Source organism: Amblyraja radiata, chromosome 3, assembly GCF_010909765.2.
Source record: "Amblyraja radiata isolate CabotCenter1 chromosome 3, sAmbRad1.1.pri, whole genome shotgun sequence".
NCBI classification, from domain to species: Eukaryota; Metazoa; Chordata; class Chondrichthyes; order Rajiformes; family Rajidae; genus Amblyraja; species Amblyraja radiata.
In genome coordinates this window covers 14,065,525-14,079,832 of record NC_045958.1, presented here as the reverse complement: position 1 = coordinate 14,079,832, position 14,308 = coordinate 14,065,525, and the positions used below count along the sequence as shown (strand labels likewise).

Sequence of the window (14,308 nt, the reverse complement as noted above, 5' to 3'; positions counted from 1 at the left end):
GATCACATCACCCCGATCCTGGCCTCTCCCCACTGGCTCCCTGTGCGGTTCCGTATACATTTCAAGACCCTCCTCTATGTCTACAAAGCCCTCAATGGGCTTGCCCCCACCTACATTAAAAGTCTTCTCACCCACCACTCCACCTCCAGGTCCCTCAGATCGGCCAAATTGGGGCTGCTGAATATCCCGCCGTCTAGGCATAAGCTTAGGGGCGACCGCGCCTTTGCGGTTGCAGCTCCTAGACTGTGGAACAGCATCCCCCTTCCCATCAGAACTGCCCCCTTCATCGACTCCTTTAAGTGAAGACTAAAAACGTATTTATACTCCCAAGCCTTTCCTGACGTCCACTGAGCGAGGGCTATATGTATGTAGTTTGTTTGTTTATACTATTCTTATAACAAATGTAAAGCACTTTGGCCAACGAGAGTTGTTTCTTAAATGTGCTATATAAATAAATGCGACTTGACTTGAATTTAATGTGAGCAAATGCGAGGTGTTGCAGTTTGGGTGGTTGAATGTAAGGGTAAATTATACAATTAATGGCAAAACACTTTGCATCTGCAGCAATGCAAGACAGCATTGATGTACAGAGGGATCTTGGGGCCAAGTCCATAACTCCCTGAAAGTGGCAAATAGAGTGGTCAAGAAGGCATGTGAAGTGCTTGCCTTCATTGTTCTAAGCATTGAGTATAAAAGTCAGGAAGTCATGGCACAGATTTTTCGGACTTTGGTTTAAGCCGCTTTTGGAATATTGTGTGCATTTCTGGTCGTCATATTACAGGAAGGATGTGGAGGCTTTGGAAAGGGTGCAGCGGAGGTTTTCCCGAATGAAAATAGACACAAAAAGCTGGAGTAACTCAGCGGGACAGGCAGCATCTCTGGACAAGGAATGCCTGAAGAAGAGTCTCGACCCGAAATGTCACGCATTCCTTCTCTCTTTTCACACAGAGAGTTGTGAGTCTGTGGAATTCTCTGCCTCAGAGGGCGGTGGAGGCTGGTTCTCTGGATACTTTCAAGAGAGAGCTAGATAGGGCCCTTAAAGATAGCGGAGTCAGTGCATATGGGGAGAAGGCAGGAATGAGGTACTGATTAGGGATGATCACGCATTATCACATTGAATGGCGGAGCTGGCTCGAAGGCCCGAATGGCCTACTCCTGCGTCTATTGTCTATTGTAATGAAGCCTGGATCAGGGAATATTAGCAACAGGGAGAGATGGACAGACAAATCGCCTTTTCTGGAATGCCGAAGGTGGCGGAGAGACCTGAAGACTGAACTCTTGTCATTCATTCCAGGTCTTTAATTAAATCCATCAATGTGTAGCTTTGACACGCTGATAACAGCTGAGCTCAGATTAGTTCATATCAAATGGAAAGTTTAAGGGAAAATAAACAGAGTATAGCTTGGGACAGATGGGAAATGAATACAAGATGCAAATCTAGAATTGGAGACCATCAGGGGCCAAAAGATTGGCTCGGGTGAAAGATGCCTATGCTTTGGTGTGATACAGAATAGAAGCAGCAGATTTTAAGACACGGTGAATATTCTGCCTTTTATTTGTAGGATGATGCTGCTGGAGCAAAACCCACAAAAAAGAAATTGAAAGCAGAAAGAGATGTTGAAGAGAAAGAACAGGAAATTGTAGCTAAAAGAGAATCTGAAGAGAAAGAGATCAAAAAAGAAGCAAAAGAAACTAGAAAAGACAAAAAGGAAAAGGAAGAAAAGAAAGAAACAAAAGAAAAACATGTCAAGAAAGAAATAAAAGAAAAAGAGGAGAAAGATAAAGAACCTATTCATAAAGATAAAGAAGTAAAAGAAGAGAAGGTAAAACAGTATTTGATAAAAAAAGGTGCTGGATATGGAACCATGTAGAATTGTATTCTTATATTTACATTTACATTGAACTGAATTTCAATCAAAGTAACCTCCATAAAAATGACTGTTTGCTTGTCCATTTATGTATTAGCATATTGTATTCTCATTCATTTATATATCACCATATTGTGATGTGGCCTTTGTGTTCAATTATGTAGGTGTTTTATCAAATGACAATCATGAATTGGAAAGTTTAAGTTGTTCACTCTTTTATAGAACATTTCCCATGTTGAAATGTACCAGGTTAACAGGTCACCCATTTTTTCAGGACTGGGGACAAATATTATGGATTGTTTGGAGTGAATGGGCAGTGGGCTGTTTAATGGTGTATGCAGTGAATGGGGTTGCACTTTCAAATGGAAAACTCAACATGAGAATGAAGTGGGTTGATAGAGATGGGGAAAACGAAGAATTTGATGGACCTATTAGCAAAGCCAATTGTCTATAGATGGAAGTGAATTCCATTGTACATTTACAAATGCTGAAATGAAATTTAGTTGAAGAAATTACTGGTTAGAATTGAGGCACAAGACAGTAATTCTAATTAGAAATAGAATTCTGTTAGATAATGTTGAGAATGATGAATGCTTTGTGGTTTCCTAGAAATGTAAGCTTTCCCTTTGGTCTAATGCTGCTGCTAATGAGTAACTCTGTTTGATGTAGATAATTGAAGCTAAGCCAGACGCAAAGGAGAAGTCTAAAAAGACTGATGCCCTAGTTCAATTTCCAGCAAGCAATGATCCAGTTCCTATCACAGAAGAGACAGAAGAACTCGATCAGAATACATTTAGTATTGTAAGTACAAATGATGATGTTGACTGCAAATCATACGCATTTCGTAAAGTTAACTTGCATACTTTTTGTTTCAATTGGAGATGCGCCATATTTCCTTAGCCGTCTGAGGGAATAGAGGCACTCGTGTGCTTTCTTGGCCATGGCACAAATGTGGTTGGACTAGTACAAATTGTAGGTGATATTTACGCTTAGAAACTTGAAGCTGTTGACCATCTCAGCTTTTCAGCACCATTGATGTAGACTGGGACGTGTAATCCACGCCGTGCTCTGAGGTTGATGACCAGCTATTTTGCTATGTTGATATTGAGGGGGAGGTTGTTGTCTTGACACCACGCTACTAAACGCCATCTGATTCTATACTATAATAATTACTACCTTTAAAGCATGTACTCACCTCCACTTGCTTTCATGTGACAAATGTAAAAGGAATCTGACAGTTGATCTAAGACTTTGATACAAGTTGACAGCCCCTTTCTAGTCAGATTCTAGTATTACCATTCAGGATGGAAAGTAATTTTGGCTCTACTACATCAGCTGCATCCTGAGATCATTCTAAGTCTATACTGAGCCAGAGCACAAAAAGTGTTCTTAATCAAGTTGTGTATAAAGAGTTGGAGCTGGTTTTAGCACCTACATGCAAAATAATATCATTCGTTCCAAAATACATGACTTGGTTAACTATATTATTAAGTGTTATTAATGTTCCAAAAATAATTATGTTGAGCAGGCTGATTGCATTATATCTTACAATTATTAATAGCAATTCCATTTGAAAGGAAGGAAACAATGATATCTCCCAAATAAATTGGATCAAGTTCTAACTTTATGGAAATCCACCAATTTTGAATATATTTTATTCTTGGACTGCGTTGTTAACTCAAGTACCTCCCAGTTTGGCACATTCTGCTTCACTGCAAGTGGACCTCTTGATCTTGCTAGATCAAAACTAATTCGATAAAGCTTTTCACCAAGTGGAAAAGCAGTTATACTCAGCTGGTATGGTTTTTGCTTGGGGCTGTCAGCTTACAGTGCCCTCCATAATGTTTGGGACAAAGACCCATCATTTATTTTATTTGCCTCTACTCCACAATTTGAGATTTATAATAGGAAAAAAACACATGTGTTTAAAGTGCACATTTTCAGATTTTATTAAAAGGTTTTTTTAATACATTTTGGTTTCACTATGTAGAAATTGCAGTTGTGTTTATACAGATCCCCCCAATTCAGGCCACCATAATGTTTGGGATACATGGCTTCACAGGTGTTTGTAGTTGCTCAGGTGTGTTTAAATGCCTCCTTAATACAGGTACAAGAGAGCTCTCAGCACCTCAATAGACAATAGGTGCAGCAGGAGGCCATTCTTCCATTCAAGCCAGCATCACCATTCAATGTTATCATGGCTAATTATCCCCAATCAATACTCCGTTCCTGCCTCCTCATATCCCCTGACTCCGCTATCTTTAAGAGCCCTATCTAGCTCTCTCTTGAAAGTATCCAGAGAACCGGCCTCCACCGCCCTCTGAGGCAGCGAATTCCACAGATTCACAACTCTCTGTGTGAAAAGGTGTTTCCACATCTCCGTCCTAGACACCTTACGTCTTATTTTTAAACTGTGGCTCTGGACTCCCCCAACATTGGGAACATGTTTCCTGCCTCTAGCGTGTCCAAACCCTTGATAATCTTACATGTTTCAATAAGATCACCTCTCATCCTTCTAAACTCCAGAGTATACAAGCCCAGCCGCTCCATTCTCTCAGCATATGACAGTCCCGCCATGCCGGGAATTAAACTTGTAAACATACGTTGCACTCCCTCAATAGCAAGACTGTCCTTCCTCAAATTAGGGGACCAAAACTGCACACAATACTCCAAGAGTGCTCTCACTAGGGCCCTGAAGGACCTCTTTACTCCTATACTCAACTCCTCTTGTTATGAAAGCCAACATGCCATTCGCTTTCTTCACTGCCTGCTTTACCCTGCATGCTTACTTTCATTGACTGATGAACAAGGACCCCCAAATCCCATTGTACTTCCCCTTTTCCCAACTTGACATCATGTAGATAATAATCTGCCTTCCTGTTTTTGCTACCAAAGTGGATAACCTCGCATTTATCCACATTAAACTGTATCTGCCCATTCACCCAACATGTTCCAGTCACCCTGCATTCTCAGCATCCTCCTCACAATTCACCAGATTTGTGTCATCTGTAAATTTGCTAATGTTACTTTGAATCCCTTCATCTAAATCACTGATGTATATTGTAAATAGCTGCGGTCCCAGCACCGAGCCTTGTGGTACCACACTAGTCACTGCCTGTCATTCTGAAAGGGACCCGTTAATCCCTACTCTTTGTTTCCTGTCTGCCAACCAATTTTCTATCCATGTCAGCACCCTACCCCAATACCATGTGCCCTAATTTTGCCCACTTTCCTCTTTCGTCTTTCCTCCAGTCTTTCCATCACCTTTGGAAACTTTTATTGCTGTTTATCAACATGAGGACCAAAGTTGTGCCAATGAAAATCAAAGAAGCCATTATGAGACTGAGAAACAGGAATAAAATTGTTAGAGACATCAACCAAACCTTAAGCTTACCAATAACAACTGTTTGGAACATCATTAAGAAGAAAGAGAGCGCTGGTGAGCTTACTAATCGCAAAGGGACTGGCAGGCCAAGGAAGACCGCCACAGCTGATGACAGAAGAATTCTCTCTCTAATAAAGAAAAATCCCCAAAAACCTGTCCGACAGATCAGAAACACTCTTCCGGTGTGGATTTGTCAATGACCCACTGTCCAAAGAAGACTTCATGAACAGAAATACAGAGGCTACACTGCAAGATGCAAACCACTGGTTTGCCGCAAAAATAGGATGGCCAGGTTACAGTTTGCCAAGAAGTACTTAAAAGGGCAACCACAGTTCTGGAAAAAGGTCTTGTGGACAGATGAGACAAAGATTAACTTATATCAGAGTGATGGCAAGAGCAAAGTATAGAGGAGAGAAGGAACTGCCCAAGATCCAAAGCATACCACCTCATCTGTGAAACACGGTGGTGGTGGTGGTGGTGGTGGTGGTGTTATAGCCTGGGCATGTATGGCTGCTGAAGGTACTGGCTCACTTATCTTCATTGATGATACAACTGCTGATGGTAGTAGCATATTGAATTCTGAAGTGTACAGACACATTCTATCTGCTCAAGTTCAAACAAATGCCTCAAAACCCATTGGCCGGTGGTTCATTCTACAGCAAGACAATGATCCCAAACATACTGCTAAAGCAACCAAGGAGTTATGAAAAGCTAAAAATGGTCAATTCTTGAGTGGCCGTCAATCACCCGATCTGAACCCAATTGAACATGCCTTTTATATGCTGAAGAGAAAACTGAAGCGGACTAGCCCCCAAAACAAGCATAAACTAAAGATGGCTGCAATACAGGCCTGGCAGAGCATCACCAGAGAACTGGTGATGTCCATGAATCGTAGACTTCAAGCAGTCATTGCATACAAAGGATTTGCAACAAAATACTAAACATGACTACTTTCATAATAATAATAATAATAATTTGTTTATAGGGACAGTGCATATTAATGAACATTTGCATGTAAATATGCGAGATTGTAGCCAATCAGTAGCTAATTTCTGTCTCTAGTCCCAGGCAAAGGTAGGTGAAGTGTCTTGCCCAAGGACACAACGACAGTACACACTCCAAGCAGGATTCGAACCGGCCACCTTCAGGTTGCCAGCCGAACACTTAGCCCATTGTGCCATATGTCGTCCTGACATTTACATGACATTGCTGTGTCCCAGGCATTATGGTGCCCTGAAATGGGGGGACTACGTATAAACACTGCTTAGAAACCAAAATGCATAAAAATAGCCTTTATTAAAATCTGACAATGTGCACTTTAACCACGTGATTTTTTTAAATATTACAAATCACAAATTGTGGAGTACAGAGGCAAACAAATAAAAGATGGGTCTTTGTCCCAAACATTATGGAGGGCACTGTCTATCAAAGTCCCAGATCAACAATGTAGGATCTCTTTTACAGTTGTCACATAAAAGTGAATGAATGCTTTAAAGGTACATGTTGGCATAGCTTGTAGTCATATGGCACAGAAATGAATGAATGAATGAATGATATCTTTTATTTCGAACGATTAAAAAAAAAGAAGAAAAGAAAAGATGAAAATGAATAAATAAAAAGAAAATTATATATATATACATAAATACATACACACATACATACATATACATGTACATACATACATATACACATACACACATATACATAACATATATGTACATAAATTAAAAAATCAAAAGCCAATTTCAACATAATACACATTAGACTCGTTCGAAAAGGGATAGGAAGAAGCCTATGCTTGTCAAGTCCTACCCCCATTCAAACAGCCTCTTTGGCCCACTGTGCCTATGATTAATTCATCTATACTAAACCCATTTTTAGTACTTGGCTCATATCATGTTTGTAATATAATACATGTGACAATTAAAAGTTATCTTGGCCAGCACTGGTATAATTTGAGTTATACTATTACTTCTGTTTTTCAGTGTAAAGAGAGAATGAGACCTGTAAAGGCAGCATTGAAACAATTGGACAGGCCTGAGAAGGGCCTTTCAGAAAAGGAACAACTTGAGCACACCAGGCAGTGCCTGATTAAGATTGGAGACCACATCACTGAATGTTTGAAAGAATATTCAAACCCAGAACAGATCAAACAGTGGCGAAAGTAAGCACATTTTTAACCACTTTTTCATTCATCTTTGCACATCTCATAACATAAATGGGGAGCGGTGAAAATGGATACTCCTTGCCAAGTCAAAAGCTCATAAGGTTATAACATAATATATCATAAAGTATGATGTCATGTTTACTAAAAGGATCTAGATTGATAAAGTCACAATTAGATGAAATCTAAATAATATCTGAAGAAGGGTCCCGACCCGAAACGTCGCCTATTTCCTTCGCTCCATAGATGCCGCCTCACCCGCTGAGTTTCTCCAGCATTTTTGTCTACCTTCGATTTTCCAGCATTTGCAGTTCCTTCTTAAATAATATCAAAACTTATTTCATGAAGTTGGCTTTCAGGTTGCAGTTCTGGAAGAGATTGGTATTTTGGGGAAGTTGCTATCACAACTCGTGCACAACAAGGGACATTTTGAATTATTTTATAATGAACTATTTGTATGTTCTTTTTTAAATGAGTTCATATGATCAAGCATGCTCATACTTTATATGTAGATGGTTCTTGCATAACCATGCATGCAATATGTTAATAGAAACATGAAAAAACTGGGTGGTTGAACCAAGAATTAAAGGTCATAGAAATAGCAGCATTGCTATCTGTAGGCAACTAATCCTTTCTACACCTGAGCTATCACATGATCAGGTAGTCAGGCTCTACAAAGTTCCCTTTACCCTCTCCAACTTTACATTAGCCCAGCTGTCTGACAAGTGTCTCCACTTTTACAGTTGATCTACCAGCTTCAGCCTATTTGAGAAATGTTATCAATTGTGCTCTGCGTTCTCTAGAAACTGGGAATACTGTGCAGGTGACCATAAAGAATCCTTATGTGAGAGAAAATACATATCTTCATTCATTAAAATGGACTGAATTAGGACCAGATCCCTTGGAATACTGAGTTTTCACCAGTTCCCAGATCAGTGAAGTGTAATTATTTGCACTTTAAGGACAAGTGGACTCTTATTGGCTTACTGATAAAAGCGCGGAATTCAGTTGTTACCTTTTAAGGTTGTGCAATTCTATCTATTTCTAGAAATCTCTGGATCTTTGTTTCGAAGTTCACAGAATTTGATGCAAGAAAGTTGCATAAACTCTACAAGCATGCAATCAAGAAACGACTGGAGAATTCACAGGTATGAGTACACCGATGCCAGTAGAAAGGCCATTTTGCAAAATACTATGTTTATGATGGATTGAGAAAAATTAATTGCCTAAGATTTTCTTAAAGTTTACTTTTAAGTATAAATGTCATATTCATGATCATACTGCATGGGAACAGGCCGTTCTGCCTACAGGGTCTGTGCTAACTATCAAGCCAACCAATTATACTAATTCAATTTTACACTGCAAAACATTAGACTACACCTCAGAGAATTTGCAATATCTTTATTTAAGATTTCTATGCTCCGGGCATTCATGTGCATCCATTAATTCTTGAAATTTACAGTAATAATACTTGTAACATCATTCAGTCCTTTTTCACGTATGTGTTTTCTATTTGTATTTCGAACTATATCATAGCAATCCCTAACCCTGATTGGAATCTGGGGCACACTTTTGGTATTTTCAGGATCATGTTCTACAAATTGTCCTTTCCATTTTTGTCATTTTATTTCTACTGTTGTATGATTTTTGGTTCAGTAGTACACCCCCCATTTTATGCCACTATGTCTATCCTTGGGTGGAACAGAATTCCCATGATTATGAGGCAGTAGTGCTGCAGCCGAACCAAGCATTCATTAGCATTCTGAACTTTATCAAAAACTGTTGGACAAAAGTAAATTCCAGTGTTAACTTATTTTGTTAGTGGATGATACAGAGCTGCCAAGTAGTACGGATTTTTCGTATTTTGTATGGAAATGTGATAAGAATGTTGATGTACGATTTTGCGTTGTTAAATTCGGATTTAAAAAAATCCGACCATAGATAATCGTAACAACGAGTCACCGCTGTATCGGCCGAGGTGCAACAGGCAGGTGGGAACAACCGAGATCGGCCCGACGTCCTGTTTCATTAACATACCACTCGCCAATGGAAAAGTAATAACCCGGTGAAAAGATCTTGCTGCTTAAAAAATGCAAGGATATAAAAAGTCATACTGCACCTCTAAAAATTATAGCAGATTAAATCTATCAGTATTTTAAATTTCAAGATCTGGATGATTATTTTTGTAAGTGTCGATCTACCTAGGCTGGAATCTCTCCCTCTCTCGCTGTATCTCTCTGTCTTTCGCTCTCTCCCTCCCACTCACGCTCTCGCCCTCTCTCTCACCCTCTCACCTCGGCATTCCGAGAATCATTTGCCGTTTTGCAAAGACAACTGCATCTGCAGTTTCTTCCTTTAGAAGAAGAACCTGGCCCGAAAACAACTCCTAAGCCATTCCCTCCACAAATGCCGCCCAGGCCCGCTGAGTTCGCCCAGCACTCTGTTTTTTATTTAACTCTGGAATTGAAGATAGACACAAAAAGCTGGAGTAACTCAGCGGGACAGGCAGCGACTCTGGAGAGAAGGAATGGGTGACTATTCGGGAAAATTCTCGTATAACAATGAGTCTTTGGAATTCTCTTTCTCAGTGGAAGTTGAGCCTTTGATTATTTTTCAGGCTGTGGTAGAATTCTGGATAAGCCTTGTGAAAGGTTTCCAGTGGAATTGCAGTTGCATTGGGATTGGCCTTGATTTTGCAGAACGGTGGGAGGGGTGGAGAGAGAATGAAGATGGAGAGGAGAGGGAGGGAGGGAGAAAAAAAGGAAAGAGGGAGGGTGGGAGGGAAAGGGGGAGGGAGAGAGGGAGGGAGAGAGGGGGTCGGAGAGAGGGAGGGAGAGGGAGAGAGAAGGGGAGAGAGGAAGGAGGGAGAGAGGGAGGCTTCCAAATTGCTTCTACGTTATCATCTGGTGCTAAAAGCAGGAAACATCCGTTCAAACAGCAGTATACAAAGAGATGGCAATGAATGCACTGTCAAGTAAGGTGCGTAGAAGACATGTCAATTGGTATCACAGTTATGTATTCTTGTCCTCTTACATGGGTATGACAGCATATTTTTTTTAAATGGCACCGCGTAAAAATACTGATTTCCTCAGCAAAATGTTGATTTTTCAGGTACTAGAATACTGAAATGCTCTGACAAAACTTGGCACAGTGAAAGTCTTTGCTTGCATTTCCAAGAAATGCAAAAGTCGCCACATAAGGGCGCTGACAAAGTCACAAAATATATACAGTATCCGTGGCAGGTCTCCCTTTGTTCTCTCCCCCCCCCCCCCCCCCCCCACGGCACTACCCCCCCCCCCCCCAACAGTAGTGTGTGTACCCCCCCACGCTGGGTCCTTTGTTATTTCCCTCGGCGGCAGCATCCGCGCTCCACGTGGTCCGTCAGTCGGCGCCATCATCGACCGCCGCACCGACCTCCACTATCGCTGCCGGGTCCTCTCCAGACACCGACCGAGGCCCCAGTCACGGGCTCTGCCGACTCGCAACGCGAGCGGGCTTCGGCCGCGGGCTCCACCGACTCCGACCTGTGGGGGCTCCGGCCTCGACTGATATTTGAAGTATTAAGAGAACCTTTTCATTATAAACAGCATTCAATCTTTATACTTTGTATAATTTGTTTTTGCAGCTTAATGATCAGCACAGCAGCACCCTTAGCACCCAACATGCCAAACACACAGGTAAGATCAGAGATTACGTTTTGATATCTTTTGTGAAAAATATTACATTTTAAGTTAATTTGAGCTTCAAGTGAATGTTCTTGAGATATTTCCTATATGTGAAAAATCAATCATTGTTAATGTGTAAGCTGAGAAAATAACAAAATGATTCCATTTTTTTCAACAGAATCTGAAAAACCTAAAGAAAATTCACACAATGACGACAGCAGTAGGGATAGTCACTCATCAGAACGACATCATTCATCTCATTATCACGATCACCACAGAGATCGTCACCATAGTGATTCCTATCGAAAAAGTGATTCGTCAAGAAAAAGGCTGTATTCGTCATTTAGCAATGGCAAAGACCACCGGGACAGAGATCATTACCGATCAGATAGCAGGTAAGCGGAGGCAGCTTCGTATTTAAAAAAAATACAATTTTGATTATAGAAAAGCTGTGGAATATCTTTATTGATTGTTGATAAGATTATTGATGCAATGTTTTGCTTCTGGTGGTGACAGAATAACTTGTGTCGACTTTGTATTTCTAATTGCTTCAAAAGTAAGGACTTTACATCCATGTAGAAATGCAGAAGGAAACCATTCAAGTCATTGTGTCAGTGTTAACTAATTTTTATAGTTCTGTATTCTCTGCATCAAATATTTGTAGGATTTTTTAAGAGGCAGCAAGCTTGGCCTTAACTACCTTAAAGTAAGACCTTTAACAATTCAATGCAACCATTTATCCCAACTACTTCCTAGCTACTTTAAATTGATGAGCTCCATTCATTGCTACCCAGGCACATTTTCTCATCTATCCCATAAAAACATTTATAATTGCCAAAGCATTCTGTCACTTACATTAGTTTTTCCTGTTTCAGCAAATGTAGTCCGAGAAGTTCATCCGTTCTTATTTCCTATCCTTTTAACCTGAAGGATATGTGTTCAATAAAGAAATAATACTTCCAAGGAGTCTTTCACGGTCTCCGGGCATCTGATGAGTTAACTCATACCGTGAATTACTTTAAAATGATTCAAGTTAACAATGTATGTCCTGTAACTGTTGAAAGGCTCCTTGGAAATAATTATGCATAGGTATCAAATATACAGTGATTCTTTATTGACTTAGTAATGTATCCTTATTTACATGAACATAGAAAATAACCTTGATCTCTCCTCATTTTGCAGGTATCACAGTGAAAACAAGCATCGAAAACTTGATGATCACAGAAGTCGTGATCATCGATCTGGTCCAGAGTCTAGCTCAAAGGAGAGTCGCTCACACGCTGACCATAGATCTCACTCTGATCACCGTTCTAGTTCGGAACATCGATCTCATTCAGATCATCGATCCACTTCGGAATACTCAGGCCATCACAAATCCTCCAGGGATTACAGATACCACTCAGACTGGCCAGTGGACCACAGGCCATCTGGTAGTGGTCCAAGATCACCCTTGGATCCGAGATCCCCATATGACTCGAGATCACCTTTGGAACATAGATCCCCCCTTGAATACTCCTCTGATCACAAAAGTACCCCAGAGCACATCTGGAACAGCCGTAAAACATAACAGCACGTGATGCCACGTCTTCACCCAATGCAGCCATAAAAAAGTGAACACAATAAATGCCTTATGTGACTTAAACATGCAGACAAGAGCTGCTTCTCGAGCAGTAGTATTGTTACTCCTCCTCACAGGTTGCAAGGTTGTTATCTCAAGAAGAAAATATTTTTGTATTGAGGTTAATGCTGCACTGTGCTACAACTCTGTGGCATGTTTTGTTCTTGTTTTTTTTTTAAATTCAAAGATGGACATGTTTACTACTGCATATATTAGAACACTGCCCCAAACACACTGGATCATAGAATTCATTCTTCTCAGAAATGGAGGGCTTCAGCCTCATCAACCTGAATTATGTGTTGAAGAATAAATTTAAATCCATTTAAGTATGTTTTAACATAAGATTATGCAGGAACTTAGGAGACGAGTAAAAAATTAGACTGTTCAAAAGGCAGAGGACTCTAGTTCACCTCCCAAAGTTATTTGTATTGAGTCTGTTTACATTTTACACTGCGACCACATTGCCCAGTTCTTGGCAAGCTTGAATATTTAAATTCTGTACTTACAACTGTAAAATATTTTGTTGATCAATTGTGATGCCTTTGAAAATATACTACTGTAAATTATTGTAAATTTAGTGGATCGAATCTGAGCTTTTTTTCTTCTCAGGCTTTTTTTGACTCCTTTCCCCACCAACTCAGGCCTTCACATCATGATTATAAAATCCATGTACTACAGTTTTTAATGAATTGTCATTTGATGAAATTGCTGTTTAGAATGTAAAATGGGAAAGGGAAAATCAATTCCATTATATTTAGTCCTGTAGTACTTTTTTTTATTGATAACTTGTATTAGAAATGTGTTTATTTACTTTAAAACTCAGTGTTGTGATTGCTGTAGTAACTACACAGGAGAAATTCCTTTAAAAAATTCAGATGTCAGATTATAGTTTGAGATACATTTTATAAACAGAGCAACTTTCCCCGCTCCCCATCCTAAGATTCCATCTACAACAAGAACAATAAAATGAGGCGAATTTGGTATAACAACTTCCCAATTTTTTTCCCTACTAAAACAGGCAATAATATGAAATGTGCTATGCAGTCAGATGAATTTCCAGCATATTGGTGAATTGGGGAAATTATATGGTGTTATAATGCACACCAATGTAAATATCTGCTATATATTGCAAAGTAAATTTACAGAGTATGATGTGTGAATTACTGACATCTTTTTCACCATGGAAGAAAAATGTCAGATTTGTACAAACCAACAAATCCATCACCAGTCTCTCTTCCCACCCCCTTTGTTTCTCCAGAAAGTATCACAGACTTTTTAATAAAGTAATTTTGTAACTCTCCCTTGTTAAATGTGTGGTTTAACTTTGGTAAAATATTAGCAGCTGTGCCGAGTGATAACCAGGTAGACGACGTTGCTGTGAATAAATGACACAAAATGAACTGCTATAGAGATGCAAATATAGTTTATATGTGCAATTACTGCAAAAAATGATCTCTGCTATTCAATCTCCTGTTTCCCAGTCCTAAAAATGTGACAATGCATTGAGAAATGATCAACGTTTATTTGCATAATAACAAAGTATTTTTGCAGTTCCATTATATATATATATATATAATATATATATGATCCATACAATATATACAATAT

The 14,308-nt window shown here is 39.7% G+C and overlaps 1 protein-coding gene across 1 annotated transcript in view; it reads left to right on the top strand.

Moving 5' to 3' along the window:
* Nucleotides 1-14,000, top strand: part of chd1 (chromodomain helicase DNA binding protein 1) — a 146,753-nt gene extending 132,753 nt beyond the window's left edge. The window contains exons 31-37 of the mRNA XM_033017363.1: nt 1,563-1,823; nt 2,538-2,669; nt 7,239-7,417; nt 8,466-8,565; nt 11,043-11,094; nt 11,261-11,477; nt 12,265-14,000. Coding sequence (XP_032873254.1) covers nt 1,563-1,823; nt 2,538-2,669; nt 7,239-7,417; nt 8,466-8,565; nt 11,043-11,094; nt 11,261-11,477; nt 12,265-12,649 — 1,326 coding nt within the window. The 3' untranslated portion in view covers nt 12,650-14,000. The remainder of the gene's footprint in view (nt 1-1,562; nt 1,824-2,537; nt 2,670-7,238; nt 7,418-8,465; nt 8,566-11,042; nt 11,095-11,260; nt 11,478-12,264) is intronic.
* Nucleotides 14,001-14,308: the final 308 nt, after the last annotated feature.